The 17,279-nt window shown below is 46.3% G+C and overlaps 2 protein-coding genes across 2 annotated transcripts in view; both read left to right on the forward strand.

Moving 5' to 3' along the window:
• Positions 1–17,279, forward strand: part of LOC309808893 (forkhead-associated domain-containing protein 1-like) — a gene marked incomplete at both ends in the record, with an annotated part of 407,547 nt that overhangs the window by 327,089 nt on the left and 63,179 nt on the right. The window lies entirely within an intron of this gene.
• The window catches only part of LOC309808072 (forkhead-associated domain-containing protein 1-like), a gene marked incomplete at both ends in the record, with an annotated part of 74,417 nt that overhangs the window by 20,553 nt on the left and 36,585 nt on the right, over positions 1–17,279 (forward strand). The window contains one exon of the mRNA XM_082628079.1: positions 15,019–15,289. Coding sequence (XP_082484205.1) covers positions 15,019–15,289 — 271 coding nt within the window. The remainder of the gene's footprint in view (positions 1–15,018; positions 15,290–17,279) is intronic.

A 17,279-nucleotide genomic window follows, 5' to 3' on the forward strand; every position in this document is an offset into this window, starting at 1 on the left:
ATAAAGTTTAGAGAATCTAGACAGAATCCTGGGGTGTGGGTCCACTAGGCAGCCTTAAATACTCACTCAGAGAAGATGAGCACCGTCCCTCAGGCTGCAGGGCTCGTGACACCGCATCCACCACGTTTGGCTTTGAAAACCTGGGACAGTTTTCTCCTGCTGCTTCTCAGCCCCCTTTTCCTCCTTGGACCAACATTAAAGTGTGCTCACTTGTGGGATGCACTGGGATCCACTGGCCGCCCTGAGGAGGGGCTCCTGACATAGAAGGTGTTGACCTGATCAGGGGTTCTCAACATGGGTTCTAAGGATCCCCCTCGTCAGAAGCACGTGGGGAGCAGACCCACAGTGCAGATCTGGGCTTCACCCCAGGCCTGAGGACTCATACTTAGGATTCCCAGATGAAATACAGGACACCCAGTTAAATCTGAATTTCAGAGAAGCAACAAATCATTGTTATGTACAGGTGTGGCCCAACTATTGCAAGGAACCACTTATGCTAAAAAAATTATTCGGTGTTTATCTGAAATTCAGATTTAACGGACACCCTATAGTTTATTATATATTGATTTATTCATTTCTTTATTTATGCGAAATCTGGCAACCATACACATCCTCCCTGGGAGTAGGGCCTGGGAATTTAGAATCATTTGTATGGAACACTTACAGAATTTTTTAGGGATCAAAGAAAAGGGGATTTCACACTCCCAAGCCTGAAAATCCAAGTTCATGAAGTTTGATTCAATGTGCCCCAACATGTCTGATTCCAAGAATTTTTCAGGAATGTTCAGTAAAATTACAGGTTCTCAGGCCCCCTCCCTGGGAAATTCTGACTTTGTGGCTTGCCCGTGGGGAGAAGAAGAGGGGGAGCAGCAAACAATATCTGCATTTTTTTCTTCTTTTTTCCTACAAAGATATTTATTGAAATATTATTGATAGGGGCATAAAATTTGAAAACTATTTCCATCCAAAGGGGGCATTGTTTAATATATTATATTGTTTAATATATTATAAGGAGTTTAATATACTATAAGGAGGTCATTTATATATGGAATACTCTTCTGCCTTTTTAAAATACAGCTTTCTTGAGATATAATTGACATGCCATAAACGTCACATGTTTAAAGTCTGTAAGTGGATGGGCTTTGACATATGGGTACACCTGTGAAACCATAGCCACAATCAAGACAGTGAACAGCTCCTTCATCCTCCAAAGTTTCCTCCGGATCACAGCATGTGTTTGTTTGCTTGCTTGCTCTTAACAGCTTCACTGAAGTACAATTTACATAACAGTAACTTCACCCATTTTAAGTGTCCAATTCAATCAATTTGAATATATTGATGGAGTTGTGCAGCCATCACCACAACCTGCTCTCAGAACACTTTCCTCCATTTCTATCACCCCAAACCTCGGAGAAACCTTGGAGGTATTTCATTTTGGGGTTTGTTTTTAACTTTTAATTTTCAAAATTATGGTAAAATACACATAAAATTTACCATCTTAACCATGTTTAAGTATACAGTTCACAGTGGCATTAAATCTATTCACACTGTTGTGCAGCCATCACCCCCATCCATCTTCAGAACTTTGTTCATCTTCCCAAACTGAAACTCTATGCCCATCACATCAAACCCCCTGCTTCCTTCCTCCCCTCCCACCATGCTTTCTGTGTCTGTGAATTGGACTATTCTAGGTTCCTCATATAAATGGTATCTTACATTGTTTGTCCTTTTGTGACCATCTTATTTCACTTAGTATGATATCCTCATGGTTCATTCCAGTTGAATATTTCATTGTATGGATTCACCACATTTTGTTTACCTGTTCATCCATCCACGGCCACTTGGGTTGCTTCCACCTTTTGGCCATTTTGAGTAAGTTTGTTATGCACACGGGTGTACAACTATGGAATGGGGACTTTATCTTACAAGGTGCTTCTTATATAATTGTGGGAAAAAGTGATGACGACCTCTAACCTTGAGTAGATAAGACGGAAGAAGATGCTTTGTAAGAAGAGAAACCAGGAAATCAGCAGGAGGAATCACTGACGTGAACAGCACTGTGCTAAGCAATTCACCTGCTCTCCCTTATTTCACGCTCACAGCAACCTATGAGATGGGTTCTCCCATGATCCCCATCTGACAGACAAGGAATCCGAAACTCAGAGAGGTTAAGTAATTTCCCCGGGGCCACACAGCTTGTCAGTGCAAATTAAACACTATCCCCACTTGCGGAAAAAGGAGGGGAGAAAACCATTTAGTCTGATGCTAGCTGGAGCAGTAGCCTCGACCGGTTTTCACACCGAGGAAAGCATACTCTCACGGTCACTCGAATATGCACGGATTTTTTCAATTCTTATTCCTACACGCACTTGCACCTTGCTTCATTCCTTGGTTGACTGCAGGCAGCTGCACAAGTGTTCCCCTGGCCTGTGCCCAGGGCACTTTGCAGGACTCTCCACAGCCCCATCTTCTCAAAAGTGCTCTCTGCCGGGGCGTCCCCAGCTTGAGAAGCTTCCATCCATGATGCTCATATTCATGCAGGGGTCCTTTGCAGCGTCCGTGTGAGGGCGGCCTGTGGACTGACTGACACCTTCCTACAAATTCCACTTCCTGATGACCCCAACCTGCTGGCTATTCAAAAGAAGAGAAAGGAAGAGGGGAAAATGGAGAGGTATTGAAGAGCATCTCTCATCAAATATTTTGAAGCCCAGTTTTTCTAAAAAATTCGTGGCCGTCTTGCTTCTGGCATATTCTTGTTTCCAATTGATTTTGGGGTCCCTGGTGAGGGCGCTGTGTTTCCTCCTTGGATGGAGTTTCCACGGAGGACTGCCCTGATATCATACAGATTAAGTATGATGAGAACTGTTCTTCTCCCGACAAAGAGTTCCCAAATGAAAGCATTTAGTTCAGGTTTTGTGGTGACCCTAACCAACAGAGGAGGGTGTGACAGCATTTTACTGGGGGATGGGGGTGAGGTGCGGGGCGCTTAGGAATCCAGATGTGTTTGCAGATGTCACAGTGGTTAGAGCACGTGCCCTGAGGTCAGGCTGACTCCAGCGCCGTCCCAGCCCTGCTCTTGACCGGCTTTTATACTGGACGTGCACAAATCATCTACCTCTCAGAGCCTCGGTCCCCACTCCTGTAACAATAGTTCCTACCACCTTGAGTGACTGTGGTATTAAGTGGGCAAAGTGCGTAAATTGCTTAGTCTAGCATCTGGCACCTAATAAGCACATGATAACCCTCAGCTTTAGAGTCAAGCAAACCAGCATGGAGCAGCCAAGATGCCTCCTTTGTAAGTGTCCTTTTGGACAGGGAAACCTCCCAAGACCTGCCCCCGCTAGCAGATAAATATATTTGCAGATAAATTACCCATAGAATAACATACAAGATGGAAAAATATAAAGAAAAACTCTTGTTTGACAAAGTGCATTGGCAGGCAGGTTGTGCCCAGGACCATCCTTTTTTTTTTTTTTTTGTGGTCGCGGGCGTCTCACTGTTGTGGCTTCTCCCGTTGCAGAGCACAGGCTCATCGGCCATGGCTCACAGGCCCAGCCACTCTGCGGCATGTGGGATCTTCCCGGACCGGGGCCCAAACCCGTGTCCCCTGCATCGGCAGGTGGACTCTCAACCACTGCGCCACCACGGAAGCCCCCAGGACCATACTTTGTAAATTATACCTCTCTCATCAAAGTATAACCTAGGGCTGCCATATTGCACAACTCCAGGGTCACCATTCACAACGTAGTCCATGTGGATGGCGCCCACTGAAACTGTGCAGTACAAAACCCGCAGGGCCATCTGCAATGCCCTGAAGCAACCGTTGATTAATCCCATAGAGTCTTGGCACCAGGCGTGGGAAATTGAAGTCCCAGAGTCAGGTGTGCTGCCGTGTTGTGGGTTTTGTTGGTTGTTGCCTTTACTCGTGCTTTCTGAGCTCTGGGAAAGGAGGTGTGGAAACAAGCTGTGCTAGTCACAGTGGCGCCGTTCTTACAAGGCAGCTGAGTAAGGAAACCCACGTCACCCGTATGTATCCATCATGTCTTTCTCTGTTCTGAAATACGGCAAAACGGATGGAAATGGCCAGAATGAAAAAGGAAGCCAGGCGCCACAAATGACGTGCCGAGTTGTTCCATGAGGGGGTTGACAGCTCCTTGGCGGCAGCCCCCATCCCCATGACTGCCTGTGTCTGGCCTTCCCTGTAGCCTGCTCTGCCCTGTTCCCAGTCCAGCCAGACTCTCCCACGTGGCTCCTGGATACTGTCTTCTGTCCCTGCAATGTCATGACGTCCTGTCTTGCGAGAAGAGCGCCCTCTGTCGGCCAATATTCCTTGCTGCTTTAATGGGGAAGCTCTGCAGAACACAATCGAGAAAGCAAGGGCTTTGGAGTTGGATGGACCCAAGTTGAAATGCCAGCTGCAACTGGCTTTACCTTTCTGAGCTTCAATTTCCAATTTCTGCCAAGGAGCTACTCATTAATCCCAGGTCCCCTTTCCCCCTTCAGTTGTTTTTATAGAGGTCCCTGGGACCACCCCTATCATGGCATAAACTGAGGCTCAGAGAGTTTCAGTGACTTCCCCAAGGTTAGGCATCAGTCATATAGATCCAGAGACAGGATTAAAAGCCAGCTCTCCTGAGTCCCTTGGAGGCTTTTCCTAATAGCACGAAGCATCGTGGGGCCGTGAGAGCCCAGGCAGGTCCTTCACTGCCCAGCGGTTAATGAAGGTCTTGCAATTCCCAGTCCAACCTGCAATTTCACACGCTGACAGGGGATGATTCATTATGTGGGTAAAAACGAAAGCCACTGATAATAGGAGAAACTGCATTTTCAGTTATCTGGCTTCCTTGCTTGTTTGGCTCCACTAACTTTTTTTTTGGCTACACCAATGCAGGATCTTAGTTCCTCAACCGGGGATCAAACCTGCACCCCCTGCATTGGAAGCGTGGAGTCTTAACCACTGGACGGCCAGGGAAGTCCCTGGCTCCACTAACTTTTTTTCTTTAATTATTTTCTTTATTTTATTTATTTATTTTTGGCTGCGTTGGGTCTTCGTTGATGCGCGCGGTCTTTCTCTAGTTGCGGCGAGCGGGGGCTACCCTTCTTTGCAGTGCGCGAGTTTCTCTTTGCGGTGGCTTCTCTTGTTGCGGAGCATGGGCTCTAGGTGCGTGGGCTTCAGTAGTTGTGGCACGCGGGCTCAGTAGTTGTGGCTCGCGGGCTCTAGAGCACAGGCTCAGTAGTTGTGGCCCATGGGCTTAGTTGCTCCGCGGCATGTGGGATCTTCCTGGACCAGGGCTCGAATCCCTGTCCCCTGCATTGGCAGGCGGATTCTTAACCACTGCGCCCCCAGGGAAGTCCATCCACTAACTCTTTACCAGGGATATTGCTGCCGTTCCTGGACAAATTCAGTTGCGCCCTTTCTTCTCCTTTTTTGACGATGGTGATCACACCTGGTGGCTAATGTTTTATGCTCATTTATTATTGACCAGGAAGTGTTCCCAGCATTTCACGTGCACTATCTCACCCACTTCTCACAGACTAAGAAATGGCTGTTGGTATCCCTGTGTCTTACAGACAAGGCACAGAAATGACACACTCGTCAGGGTCCCAGAGACGGAGCAGAGACGGGAGCCGGACCAGAGTCTGTGTGACGCCGGATCCCAAGGTCTTAACCCGAGGTCGGCACGTTATGGCCCAGGGCCAAGTGCGGGCCATCGCCTGTTTCTGTAAAGTTTCCTGGGAACACAGCCATCCCATTCATTTCAGTATTGCCTGTGTTGTCGGCTACAACGGCAGAGTAAGCTGGGCAGATCCTATGGCCCACAGGGCTGGAAATGCTTACTGTCTGGCTCTACAGAAAACGTTGACCAGCCTCTGCCTGTAACACTATGCAGTCCTGCCTCTTTCATTTGACTTGGTTTCTAAAAGAAGAACTTAAAGTAGAGGGGGGAGCTGGGGAGAAAGAACTCACTCAGATTGAGCCTTACTGTGTGCCAGGAAATGTGCTGGTTAATTGCTTAAGTTTACTGAGGAATAAGAAAAAACAGACAAGCTGGAAAACTAAATTTTGAACAGTCTTTTCAATACCTCTTTAAAAGAGAGCTGGAAATATGTGGTTCTAAATATACATACACATATATATGCATTTGCAAATATAGTAATAATATAATTACATTGACATGGATCTGATAAATGTACTAGACATTAACATATTATATATACAACAGATGCATATTATAAAGTTTACCTGTTTCTTCAACTGGAAAGTTTTCTTTTAAAACTGTGGACTGTTGGGAATTCCCTGGTGGTCCAGTGGTTAGGACTCAGTGCTCTCAGTGCTCTCACTGCTGAGGGCCTGGGTTCAATTTCTGGTCAGGTAACTAAGATCCCACAAGTGCACGGCGAGGCCAAAAAACGAAATAAATGAAACTATGGAATGTCTTCCCTGAGTCACTTTTGAAGCAGAAATTTGGGATTTGTAGTCTGAAGCCTGTTGTAGCTAGAGAACTATTTATCTATCAAAGTTTCTCTAAGCAGCGTTTTACTACTTGTCTTATGATTGGTTCCTTGGTCTTAAATCATTCTTCTCTGGAGATGCTGCTTTACTTTTATAAGTTGAAAGGTAAATTTGGTGCATGATGACAGTCTGGTGGGTTTTATTTGAGCATGTCATAACCTTTAAAACAACTTTCACTCTGAGTACATAGTGATGCTTATGCTAAAGTCTCAGTAAGCATACTGTCCAGGAAATTTGATTGTTTGCAAGTATCAGAAAACCAACTAAAACTAGCCTAGGCAAAAAAAAAAAAAAAAGCTCATGGAACTGAAAAGGCCAAAAGCTGCAGCTTAGGCCCAGCTGGATCCAGGCGCCCAAATCATGGTCAGGAATCTGACTCTTTCTTCCCTGTTAGCTTCCCAATCTCAGACAGACTCTTGCCTCACCTGTAGGAAAGTGGCCAGCAGCAGCCCCAGCACCCTACAAAGTAGCAGTTCCAGGGAAAGAGCCAGCATCTTCATTGGAAGTGGCTTGGATCACGTGGCTTCCCCTGAACCAATCACTGAGGCCAGGGGCCAGGAATGCTCTGATTGGCCAGGCCTGGGTTATGGTCTCACCCCTGGGGTGGAAGGGTCAGAGTTCTATGGACTCAGGATTGTCAGGGAAAGGGTGTCTTCCCTGAAAAAAAATTAAGGTGCCCATCCAGAAGATGGAAGAAATGGATGCAGGGGAGGCAAAAACAAAGAAGATGTCCATGACATTAGGAAGCATTCCTATTGCCTAAGTGGAGCCTTCCTAACAGGATTTGCCACTAAGGATCTGGGGGGAGGAAAATGATGAATAATCCACTTTTCCATTGGAAAAGTCCCAGGCCAGTCTCCAAGGAAGCAGAGTTGCTCATTTCTCTCCTGTGGTGAACTGGTGTGATGAGAAGCTCAGAGTCAGGGCCTTAGTTGTCCATCCCCAAGAAGGGTGGTGTTTCCACATTCCTGGGACCTCTGAATAGGGCCCGTTGTTGAGGAGGATGTGGCTTTACTGTACCGGGGGTTGAGAAGCCGGCAACGGAGTGAATGACCAGAGAGCATGGTGCCCTTCAGAACAAAGCCTCTTTCTGGTCAAGCTTTGTCATCTCCTACCTGACCTTGTAGGATTTCCTCTACCCTGTGCTCTTACAGGTCCCGTGGGGACTTACTGATGTGATGAGAACTCCTGAGGCTGGGTGTTTTATATCAAAGGCGATTTCCCGAGACCAGTGAAGTGGAGGGCACGGGGCAGCAGACAGCCTCAGGCTCGGCCTCTGCAGCAGAAACTCACACAAAAGGACCCCTGAGGCTGTGTTGTCACCAGATGTCTACAGGCGATGCAGATGACATCGGGGGAGGTGGAGACGGGAGCGTGGGCTGAACCGTTAGCATCCTGCTGAGACAGAACCCAGACTCGGTCAGGAACCAGGCCGCGTCCTGCTTCCTCTGGCAGACCACACCCTTTGTTACCAAATCAGAACCACGTTGCTCCTTCTCTGAACTTAGTTGATGATCATTCATTCATTCATTCATTCTGTCTCTCTATCTGGCAAGACCGAATTGAAGCAGGCCAAGTCTACGGGTAGCAAAAGCTATTTGCAAAAATCCGGCTGTTTTCTCATTAGATTCTATTTCCCATTTTATGGACTGACCAGGAAGCTGATTAGAACTTGAAAGGAAAGGAAAAACCGTAAGATTGAAGATTTACAAGAAAATGGGAAAATTAGATGGGCCAGATCTCCTTTAACACAGCTGGGAAAAACCCAAACGTATGGCTTTTCTGAACAGCTCAAAGGGACTTAATTCTTTTAAGTTCCAAAACCTAAAAATAATGTATAACTTGGCGGTTCTGTGTTCTAAATGTATAACCCTGATTTCTCACACTGAAGCCCCGTACGTGATTTACCCTTTTCTTGGGGACATAGAATTATTACCCGTCTCTGAGTTACGGTGACACCCCGGTAGCTGTTGAGATAAAGGCCATTTGTCCTGGCACCAAGTAGCACCCTCTCCTGGCTTCTGAGATCTACTGGCCATGTTTTCTAGTCTCCATTCTGTCTTTCCAGGTCCATGGCTCCTCCATGCTGCGGTCAGTGTCCCTGCTCGCCACCATCACCCCTACCCCCCAGGCCCTTCCAGACCATGGGAATTAAGCTCCACATCTATGTATGTTAAATTCTTCTGTAAGGAAGCCGGTCTCTTCTCCCTCCTTTATGTATTTACTCACCAATGTATCTATGTCAGTATGGATCCATGTATACTGATTTTACACTTTGAATTATAATCCAATACTCATTAAATATTTCTTCGCTCAAATTCTTCCAGCCTTGGCCACTGGGAGCTCTTTCAGATTGCTTGCTGTGTCCTTGAGCATCTCCCCACCTTTTCGTTTTGGGCACTTGCTTACTCTCTGCTGTTACAAGATGCACCAGGCTTAGCATGTGTTTTCCCCATCCCAGCCCCAGAATCAAAGTGCTTTTTATTTACACTCCATTTGCCAACTGTTCAGCTCAGTCAGCGAACACCTACCATGAGTAGTAGGCACTCTGCTGGGTGCCAGCACAGCCAGCAAATGGCTGGTAAATATTTAATGACCAGCTCTCTGGAAAAAGTAAAGTACATGGGTGCATAGCATAAGGTTTACTGATATAAAGAATGTGTAGCACAGTCTTTCCATGTAACAAAATATACAGTACTCTTTCTTGTAAATTCTATATAGCCAGCTGAGTCTCACAGAATGCTTTCATTGACTTTAGGTGAACTCTTGTATCCATAGCCAATTTCTCATTGCAGTTGACGAATGAGAGAGTTCCCAACCTGAGCACTGGTGGGTATTTTTGGATATTTTGGATTTATGAATAATACAAGTGAAAAAAGAAAGACGTTAGAACTTCACATGTTCATCAGTGACATGAGTGACTTTGTTGCTGCATCAGATAATAATTTTTAAATACTGGAAGAACGTTTCCCCAATTTTTTGCTCTATTCATAACATAACGGCTAAGACACAACATGCTTTTGTATAATCTGCATTGTTAACATTTTCTCCATTACCGTCTTAAGTCTAGGCAATCAACAAAACAAACAAACAAACAAAATCAAGCTCTACATGAACCACCATTATTAAACCTATTTATAAAACTTTTTAAAAACCAAGCCCTCATTTATAACATTTCCTGATTTCTATGGTGTAATACGCACTCCACGGTCAATTTCCAGCTCCCAATGACACATCCCTGAATACAGAGAAGGAAAGAGAGGTGTGGTAACACATTACTATGTAACATTTCCAACAGAAACATATAGTAGAGTGAAATAACCTCAAGAGCATAGGTAATAATAAAATAGAGTAAAATAATTAGGAAGGGGTGACTTTTAAGTTTGTATCACCTTTGTTTCTAATATAATTTAATTGTAAATTTATGTAAGTTAATTCTTATTAATGGCTGTGTTTATCAACCAGTTGGCAAAATTCCTGGACATTTAACAATCGGTTCTCGTGGGCGGGTACCAGCTGGCCCCAGCACTCCTCTGGTACAGCAGTGAACATACCACAGGTCTTCCCGGATGGAGGCTGGGGTCCTCTGAGCTGCTTCCAGGGCGTGGCATGTACCAGATGAATAACACTTCCATAAGACAGTTGTCAGTGTTCCTAGAAAATCCCATTTCTAAGTAGCCCATGCGATGTCTTGTGTTTTTTCACACCATCTAATGTTCATTTCCTTTTTTTAACTTGGAAAATATCCTATCATTCACTAACCAATCGTCTAAGATCCGTTTGTGAGTATGGAAAGCAGGTAATAAATCATGACTTCGAGTAACCTAGAAGTCCTAAAAGCACAGGTATTGGAGTCAAATTGTGTCACCACTTCCTGGGTGTGAGACGTTGGGCAAGTCATTTAACCTCTCTGAGCTTCAGTTTCTTAATCCACACACTGAGGGGTAAAATGCCTCCTGCAAGATTATTCTGGAGATCAGATGAGACCACATGCATTAAGTGCCCAGCACAGTCTGTGGCACATCTGAGGCTTCTCTACACAGTGGCTCATAGTCGTTGTATTGTCCACAATTACTTACAAATGGCAGAGCACATAACAAGCTCTCCAAGGGCAAGGTCTAAGTTTCCACCTTCTCTGCAGGCTCCAGGGCTTCCTGGCAGAATTCATGTGTACTGTAGGCACTCGATGTGCAAACTACTTCGAATTTTTTTTAGGGTGTCCCGTTCAACTTATACTCTTTTCAGGGTTAGAAGCAGATATTGGAGAAATAACACATAGAACAAGGAGATAATTTGAAAAAAAATATATAGTGATTTCTTGAGTAAATCATTGACCTGTGTTTATTAAAGCTAATATAAATTCAGCCGTGGATGTGGTCATGGTTAATCCAGGTGGTTGACAACCTGCTTTTTTTTTTTTTCGGTACACGGGCCTCTCACTGTTGTGGCCTCTCCCGTTGCGGAGCACAGGCTCCAGACGTGCAGGTTCAGTGGCCATGTCTCACGGGCCTAGCCACTCTGTGGCATGTGGGATCTTCCCGGACCGGGGCACGAACCCGTGTTCCCTACATCGGCAGGCGGACTCTCAACCACTGCACCACCAGGGAAGCCCCAACCTGCTATTTTAAAGGTAGTATGGAAAAGAAATCAGGAGTATCACATATGCTACCTCAAAAACAAAACAAAAAACCCAACCATGGCAACATACCATATGGTCAGAGAACAGACACAAAGAAAGAGAAAAGGCATTAGCGTGTATTTTTAAACTAAAGTTTCTAAAAACAGACTTGAAGACTTCCCTGGTGACACAGTGGATAAGAATCCACCTGCCAGTGCAGGGGACACAGGTTCGAGCCCTGGTCTGGGAAGATCCCATATGTCGTGGAGGAACTAAGCCCATGCGCCACAACTACTGAGCCTGCGCTCTAGAGCCCACGTGCCACAACTGCTGAGCCCATGTGCCCCAGCTACTGCAGCCCATGCGCCTAGAGCCCACACTCCGAAACAAGAGAAGCCACCACAAGGAGAAGCCTGCGCACCACAACAAGAGTAGCCCCCCGCTCGCCGCAACTAAAGAAAGCCTGCACGTAGCAACGAAAACCCAACACAGACAAAAATAAATAGAATTAAATCTAAAATAAATAAATAATAAAAACAAACTTGTTGATAACTGACCTTGACCCCATGCTTCCTGTACAGCCCAGAGCTAGCTTTTAATGTGAGTCTTCTTCTTATGTTTGCTTTTCTCCCTGCCTGTATCGTTGTAGTTGCCAGCAGCAATTTCTGAGAAAACCTTGACCTTCCCTTTGATAAAGCAAGCCGGGAAACTAGAGAAAACCAACTTTAACCATCCAACTAAAGCTACCCTCAACCAACATGCTTCAGAGAAAAAAAAAAAAAAAAAACCTTTATTTTTAAATTTTTAAACCCGACGAGCTAGGAGTCTCTGCTGCGTTTATACATCTTTGGCTCCTTCCCACTAGGGGCCCTATCGTTCGGGCTCTGTGTGCTGCAAGCAACAGAAACCAGCTCTAGCCAGCCTCAGGGATGGAGCACTTCAGGGTAGCACCCCAGCCAGTGCTCAAAACCAGCTTCCTTATTTTCCCCACCATGTTCACAGCAGCATAGTTATAATAGCCATGAGGTAGAAACCACCCAAGTGCCCATGACGCTTAATGGATAAACAAAATACACTCTAAACTGTATGGTGGAATATTATTTAGCCTTAAAAATGAAGGAAGGGCTTCCCTGGTGGCGCAGTGGTTGAGAGTCCGCCTGCCGATGCAGGGGACACGGGTTCATGCCCCAGTCCGGGAGGATCCCGCATGCCGCGGAGCGGCCGGGCCCGTGAGCCATGGCCGCTGAGCCTGCGCGTCCGGAGCCTGTGCTCCACAACGAGAGAGGCCACAGCAGTGAGAGGCCCGCCTACCACACACAAAAAAAAATAATAAAATAAAAGAAGGAAATTCTGACATGTTACAACATGGATGAACCTTGAGGGCATTATGCTAAGTGAAATACGCCAGTCACAAAAAGACAGGTACCATGTGATTTCACTTATTTGAGGTACTTGGTACTTAGAGTAGTCCAATTCATAGAGACAGAATGTTGGTCACCACGGGCTGGGTGGCGGAGGGAATGGGGAGTTGTTGTCTAATGGTTAATAGAGTTTACGTTTTGCAAGACGAAAAAGTTCTGGAGATCCATCTCACAGAAATGTGACTATACTTAACACCACTGAACTGTATACTTTAAAATGGCTAAGATGATAAATTTTATGTTGCAGGTTATTTACCACAATCTGAAAAATAAATAAACAGCTTCCCTCTCTCCATGTCTGGGCTCCACTCCCTCATGCTGGCTGCATTCTGAAGTCCCACCAGGTCACTCCAGATCCTGGTGTCCAGCCAAGTCTTCTTGGTTCTCCTTGGCTCTGATTGGATCACTTGCCCCACCACTGAACCAATCAGTATGTCCAGGGAGTGTGATTGGTTGATTGCTTAGCCCCACCCACAGCAATGGGCCGACAGATTGGGAGGGAGATTCCTGGAATTTCCAGAAGAGCCAGGTGGGTTGCGGCCTGTCCACTACGGCAGTGAACCACTTGAGGCATGAGATATGAGCACTCCCTTTAGCACCCTGGCAGTTAGTGGGCAGTGAGGCACATCTACCTGAGCATCCCAGCACAAAAGGGAATTCCTCCACACTACCCGTGGTCTCTCGATTTGTTTTCTCTCAGGCGGGGGTAAAACATATTCAAATTTCCCCCTTCCCACCTTCAGCCCTTTCATTCGATAAATCTTTATTAAATCGATGAGGAAAGGTTGTAGGAATGATTGAGGCAAGACAGCCCCAGAGGAGAGGACGGGAAGGGATCGGATGGATGGAGAAGTGAGTGCAAGGCAGGAGCAGGACACCTCAGCTTCTGAAAGGAGAGAAAGGAAGAAAGCTTAGGTGGAGACCGAGGTGCCCACAGTGGAGAGAAATTCGAATCTTCACATAAGGTAACAGAGTTCTGGAACACTGCCAAGTCCGTTCCTGAGACAGGTTTCAACGGGGCCAGTGTCATCATAAATGCTGGGCCAGGTGTCGCCAGGCAATTGGAGTTTGATTTTCCCGAACAGTGTTCTCCCTGACTCCAAAAAAGTCTTCAGGGGAATTCACCGGATTCTTGACTTGGCTGGGAAAGACTGTAGCTAAAAGACTGGTTTGGGAACCTGAGTGAGTGGAGAACCTTCCTCTTGAATACAATCCAGCTGGAGCTATAGGAAGTTCTGTCTGCCAGTGCTCCTATTTCGGAAGCATTCTGTCCTGTTTCTCATTACGTGTCTGCAGTCTGCAGAAAGAGAAACGTGACCGCCACAGGCGGCAAACCTTTGAACTTAGCTTCTTCCTTGAAAAGTGTGTTTTTTTCTGCCAAGAGACTGGGGGCGGGGCAGAGAAGGGAGAGAGAGACAGAGAGGGAAAGAGCTTTCCAGAACCCCAGTCCCACCACCCTCTCCACCACCACCTGAGCTTGGTGAAGTCCTTAACCTCTCCAAGCCTCATTTGTAAGCTAGGAATAAGGAGAGCTCCTCCCCTTCAGGGCTATCGCGAGAAATCGGTGAGTAATTACAGTAAATGGTAGCATTCACGATGTCACGGTTTAACCACTAGGCTCGGGGAGGGACGGCCACAACAGCATTAACCAAGACAAAGCCAGGTGTCAGCACCTCTCAGCATTTGCTTCTCCCGGTATAGATGGATTTTGATGTGCTCTCTAATGAAAGTAGCTACAGACATCTTCCGCTGGATCAGATGAAAAAAGGTTCCCTCAATAGATATTTATGGAGCGTCTGCCAAGAATCAGATGTGGCAGATGTTGAGGATCACAGGTTAATGAGCCAGTTGGGGTGCGAGCCAGTTGGGGTGCCTGCCACCCCAGAGCTCTCGGCTTCGGGGAACAGGTGGAATGGGAGTGCCAGGGAGACACACAGTGTGGACGTGTGTGTCCTGGAGAGCTGGGCTTGAATCTCGGAGATGTGTTCATTCTTTCAACCAGTATTTAAGGACCTACTGTGTATGTGCCAAGGGTTTATTCTAGGAGCTGAGGATACGGTGCTGAGCAAGGTAGACAAAAAGCTGTCAGCCTCTCAGAGCTCAGAGGTGGCGTTGTACCAGCTCAGAAGCTCACTGCCAAATCTGTGATCCTGGGAAAGTCACTAGGTCTTGCTCAGCCTCGGGCTCGTCACAGAGCATCAGGGGTATTAAATGAGGTAATGCATGTGAATCTCTTGACTGGGTGCCTGGCACGAAGGCTGCACCCAATAAATGGTGGTGCGATAGTGTGCAAGGTGACCTATGGTGGGGACCAACATCCCAAATTTGGGGAGTCTGGGAGGGCTTCCTGGGAGAAGTGACTTATACGCCGAAATCTAGGGCAGCAATTATGTCGCCGGGACAGAAAGGTGAAGACCACCCCAGCTGCTCGTAACCTCCCCTGACCCTCTTGTCTGCCCCTGCAGGTCTCCTTCCCATGGGTGAGGGGCCCAGCACCTTGGCCAAGGCCACAGCCACCTTGGGCCACCCAGCAACTGAACCAGTCACCCTCACCAACACAGACCCCCTTCTACCCGGGCATCTGGACAGCGCCAGTGCAGAGGAGCTGGTCGCAGGGGTCCCCCGAGCCCCCCATGGTCCCACCAGCCTCCCACAGGCAGCCCATGAGTGCCAGCAAGAAGATGTTCTCCTTCGAGGTGGACAGAGCCGCCCACAGCGTTCCCATCATCAGGCAAGGTACTCATGGGCACTTCCTTGGTGGCTTAGGGGAGGGGCTTTTGCTAGGAGGATGGGTCTCAGTTTCTGCTTTCCCCTTTTTTTAAAAATTTTTATTGAGGTGCAGTTGATTTACAGTGTTGTGTTAGTTTCAGGTATGCAGCACACTGAATCTGTTCAACATATACATGTATCCACTCTTTTTTAGATTCTTTTCCCATATAGACCATTACAGAGTATTGAGGAGAGTTCCCTGTGCTATCCAGTAGGTCGTCCTTAGTTATCTCCTTTATTTATAGTATTGTGTATGTCAATCCCTCTCTTCCAATTTATCCCTCCCCCCTCTTATTCCCGGTAACGATAAGTTTATTTTCTACATCTGTAACTCTATCTCTGTTTTGTAGATAAGTTCATTTGTACCTTTTTTTAGATTCCACATATAAGCAATATGGTATGATATTTGTCTTTCTCTGGCCTTTGCTTATGTTCTCTGGTTCTGAAGTAGAACATAATCAAATGTGAAAAAATTGGGATAAGCAGAAAGTTAGAAAACAGTAAAAGATAAGCTGTCACCCTTATCACCAGAATTCTCCCTGTTGACTTTTTGGTACAAACTCCTCCAAGACTGTGGTCTGCCCATCTGCACACATCAGTACCTCTGTGGTGAGTGTGTGTGTGTGTGTGTGTGTGTTTGTACATATATATGAATATATATGAATGTGTATCAGAATCTAAATTTATATACTTCGACTCAGATGTACAGACATATTGGTAACTGAAATCCCTCTTGCCTTAAGAGGTTTTTAAATATCTTATTACCATTTTACAGGTAAGAGGAGACTGAGGCTTATGGAGAAAATTACTTCTCCGGAGGTTATGTATTCAATCTAATCTAATCTAACGCTTTTCAGTCAAATTTAAGGCTGGTTATCTCAGTGACTGTCACTCACAGCCTGGTCACTTTGGGAACACACAGCCATCAGGGTTTCCTTCTCCCCCCTCCCCCCGAGAAGGCCTCATGGCATTTGGGGAGGAGACTTCCTGTCTGTCACCATCCTCTCGGCCTTGCCAGCCTTACTGGCAGAGTAGCTGGCTCGACTTAGTCCCTGGCATGATTTGCAGGTTTCTTCTGTGGCCACTGGTGTGAAGGTCCCATTCTCTGTTTTCTGCATCCCAGCCCCAGACCCCTCTGAGTCCCCAGGTCTCTCGATGCCTCCACACCCTTCCCTGGTCTCACTCAGGACCACTCACCTAGTCACTTCCCTCAGCCATTCAAATAATAGTTATTATTCTGAAATATACAGACTAAGGGGCAAATGAAAGGTATCTCTGCAGTTTACATAATCATCATCATCATCTAAGGAATGCTCATGTACCTACGACCCAAGTTAAGAAATTACTCAGCCATTTCCCCCCAGCATTTTAATGTGAAAACTTTCAAACATACAGCAAAGCAAAAAGAATTTTACAGAGACAGCTCTCCTCCTAATTCTACCGCTAACACTTTGCTGTACTCTTTATTACATTTCTGTCTACCCATCCTTCTTGTCCTGCATTAATCCATCTTATTTTTTGGATGCATTTCAAAATAAATAGCACACATCTGTAGTCCTCCCCCTAAATGCTTTAGCACATATACCATTAACTAGAATTCAACATTTTTGTCTCCTTCATGTAAAATGAACACACAATGTGTATTAGTTATCATGATTGCATAACAAATTCTCCCCAAACGTAGCAGCCTAAAGCAAAAATCAAACATGTGTTATCATCTATACGGTTTCTGTGGGTCAGGAATTTGGCAGCAGCTTAGCAGGACGGCTGTGGCTCAGGGTCCCTCGTAAGGCTGCAGTCATCTGAAGGCTTGACCTGGGCCGCAGGATCCACTTCCAAGATGGCGTGCTCACATGGCTGTCAGCAGGAGGCCCTGGCTCCTCACCACATGGGCCTCCCCAGAGAGTGGCTCGAGCATTCCCATGACACGGCAGCTGCTCCTCCTGAGCAAGTGATC

The sequence above is a fragment of the Mesoplodon mirus genome (assembly GCF_964341445.2).
Source record: "Mesoplodon mirus genome assembly, chromosome: 7".
In the NCBI taxonomy this organism is placed as follows: domain Eukaryota; kingdom Metazoa; phylum Chordata; class Mammalia; order Artiodactyla; family Ziphiidae; genus Mesoplodon; species Mesoplodon mirus.